Raw genomic sequence first — 3,445 nt, 5'->3', positions numbered from 1 at the left:
ATATCAACAAAACATATTAGGTAATTTCAGGGTAGGTAATTTTCATACATCTAAAGCTTGCTATATGTCTATAATAAATTTACTGGCATATAAGATGGAATTCAATATTCACCAAAACAATATTTGTTTTCAGTTTAATAGGGCAAGAATGATTTTTTTTTAATGTAACGGGTAAATTCTTACAACAAAATATTTAAAGTAAACTATTTAATCCTCCAAAATTAAAAACATATACACATTAAAAAGTATATTTTACAAACGCATTCACACATTCACAATAGTCTTTCCGGTATGGCAACATTATCATACCATATTTCTGCCGTTGTCACCTGCTATCCGGTCAACAATCTGTAAAAAAAACAGTTGTTAAAATAATAAAACAAATTTAAAAACTGACTTCAGCTGGGACTAATGAGAATTAACTCTTGACACTTCATTGCGGGTTTTTGTCATTGTTTTAGAATGACTTTCCTCATCCCAGGGCGTGTTTAAATACCACTTTCTTCGAAACTTAGCGCTATTGAGAGTTATCCGCCATAGCGTACAACAAAAAACAATTGCTAAATTCTTCCTGTATTATATTAAATTTATATGCAAATAGACAGAACTAGCTTAAAAACATTACCCCTCCTATGATCGGTAGGCTAAGTAGTGAACCAACAACTGGCACCATTCTGAGGAAGTTGACTGCGGCTGGTAGGAAACCCCTGAAAACATACAATAAAAATTCTTAACAAACGATGAAATAAATACAGACAAACAATTATTATTTATGTGTTGTTTTTAATGTTCTTTGTGTTTTTATTTATAGTCACTGTTCCACAACACCTATACTTTATCAGTAAACAACATTAGTTCCATGTTAACAGAATGTCTCTGTCAACATTAGTTTTAGCTATTTAATTTTAAAAGAAATATTTTTTATTTCATGTGTTTTTTTTTATTTCTGCCAAATAATAACTCTAGCGTACAAATGGCCTAAGCATTAGCCAGCCAGTTTATGAAATGTTACGCTACGGCTGAATATATTTTAGGCTGCAAGTTAAACTGCGCCATTTAGTTAAAAGGCTAGGCTATTAATTGAACGGCTACTAGTTGGCTGCGACATATACAGTAGAACCTCGATAAGATAAAGTCCAAGGGAAACACAAAATATTTTACGTTATAGAGGTTTTAAGTTATCAAGGTTCTATGTTAGGTAAAGGTTAATATAGAGGTATGTACATGTTTCTATGTACCCTTGCTCCCATTTTTACTTGAATGCATCAGAAGGATGGAAAATTAAATATGTAATCAAATTTATTCACATTACTTACATTACATAAAAATAAAACAACAACTAAAGGTTTAGTCTACTTAAAAAAATCTGTGATTTTCTTTTGTTTAAAAAATTCACTGTTTCTAAATCGATTTGATTTTCAATGACAAATAGAGAGGAGAATACATTAACACATTAACTTATGATGCAAGTAAGTCGTTGTCACAAAGCTAACCGCCGCAAAGCTTTGAAGAATTTAGATAAAGCAAACAATAGGTAATGTATTGTTTACGTTAAAAATACATCAGTAAACACGTGCAAGCAATAAATACCGAAACCATTTGTTTTGACACTCTTTCAAAATGACTCCTTCACAAACAATTTTATGTTATAGAGGTTGTGGAAACATTTTTTTTAGTTACTGAGGGCCTATACAGAGATTATTTATTTAAGTTATAGAGGTTGCGTATTTTAAGTTATAGAGGTTTTGGGCTCTGATGGGAAGGGAACATAGTATTTTTTGAAGTAACAGAGGTTTTTATGTTACCGAGGTTTACGTTATCGAGGTTCTACTGTATAATAGAAATAATTTTACATAGAACCATTCAATCAATTTCCATTTAGACAATAGATTATAAATTCAATCATGCTTACCTAAATAGTAATAAAAACCCGTATATTTCAGCAATCATGCCAAACACTGGCCATCCCAGCAAAACAACTGTTATTCCCCCAAAGAAAGCAACAGAAGCTTTAATCTTATGCCTTTGGAAGAAGAAGAAAAACGTCCTTTGTAGTCCAATAACACATGCAAGACCACTTATAAATAAAATCTGAAAAAATTACAATAAGTTGTAAAAGTAAAAAAAAAAAACACCAAATAAGTAGGTATAGCTTTTGTCTAATATATTAACAATTATTATTTGTAGCAGGTTAAAGAATCCAACATTATAAGGGCTGGAGAGGGGTCTCCAAGAAACTAGATAATTAAAGGATGATTGAGGACATAATTTTGTAAAATAAAAAAAAAATATACTAATAGTTAGGTCTGGTTAGGTTAAAAAATGACAGGCACAACAAATTAAAAGTGATGAATTTATGGTTCAATCCATTATTATGACGTGAATGATCATCAGAGAACATTTGACTTAAAAAACCTCAATAATGTGAATTGCATACTAACATTTCCAATAGCCAGAAGCCCCTTATCAAATAATAATAATACTCCAAGGAACAGAAATGTCATTCCAAACCCAGCCAGGCCAACGCCTATCTCTGTAATTGCAAAAAAAAATATTACAGAAGGCTTACATATGTATATTCCTAGTGTATAAAATAAATAAGATTTACCAAGTCATCACTAATCATGTGAGGCTCAGAAGGAAACACAAAATAAAGTAAAACTATCATACATAATTTAAAAACTCAATTTACAGATTTGGATTGGTGAATCCAGAAATAAGCTTTGTTTCATTATAAGGGCTCTATTTCTTTTTAATTCAAATACATATTTTTCTATATGTAGTTTGTTGGTAGTCCGTTGTAATATATTATAAATCAAAGCTTAACAGTGACTTGGGTAACACTGAATTTAAATGGTTTTCATAACATACATTAATGACATTAACTATTAAAATATATTTAACTTATCGATATCTATTTCAAACATGTCATTGCATAAGTTTACTAATAAATTAACACTTAAATACACAAAAAATCCTTTGGCATAGTGATAGGTTAAAAAGGCTCAATTACTTACTTTGTGTATCAGTTATCTCAATCATGTTGATAGTTGTATATTATTATAAGTTACTAATTAGAAACCTTGAACAAAATTCTTAGAAATCGTTTGATAGCTAGATAATAATTAAAACGCAAAATATCAATAAAGGTATAATTGATTGTAAAAACAATTTCCACTGCTTATTTTACATTAATCATTTGTAATTATTTAAATATGAGATAAAATACAAATCGCTAACAACTACTCCACGTCATTGTGAAACGTTAACTGTCATCGCGGTTCGAATCACGATTCACCAATCACCATTGCCGTTGACACTTGACACATGATATTTGATTTAGAGAGTTATTATAGTCCTTTTCATGAAAGAAGTCCCCCAGACGCGGCGCTGCAATCGCATGACGTAATGTTGCCATTTATGAGTAAAAAATTTACCTATTTTA

At 30.3% G+C, this 3,445-nt stretch overlaps 1 protein-coding gene across 1 annotated transcript; it reads right to left on the bottom strand.

The window, feature by feature from the left end:
* Window positions 1–234: 234 nt before the first annotated feature.
* On the bottom strand, window positions 235–3,064 carry LOC125058263 (vesicle transport protein GOT1B). The gene is made up of 5 exons (XM_047662306.1): window positions 3,018–3,064; window positions 2,442–2,533; window positions 1,913–2,091; window positions 626–707; window positions 235–348 (listed from the first exon to the last, which is right to left on the bottom strand). The coding sequence occupies exons 1-5, from the start codon at window positions 3,040–3,042 to the stop codon at window positions 304–306; spliced, it is 423 nt and encodes a 140-aa protein (XP_047518262.1). The 5' UTR covers window positions 3,043–3,064; the 3' UTR covers window positions 235–303.
* Between the last annotated feature and the right edge of the window lie 381 nt (window positions 3,065–3,445).

This window comes from Pieris napi, chromosome 18 (genome assembly GCF_905475465.1).
Source record: "Pieris napi chromosome 18, ilPieNapi1.2, whole genome shotgun sequence".
NCBI classification, from domain to species: Eukaryota; Metazoa; Arthropoda; class Insecta; order Lepidoptera; family Pieridae; genus Pieris; species Pieris napi.
Note: the sequence above shows the minus strand (reverse complement) of the source record. Positions and strands in the feature narration are given on the sequence as shown.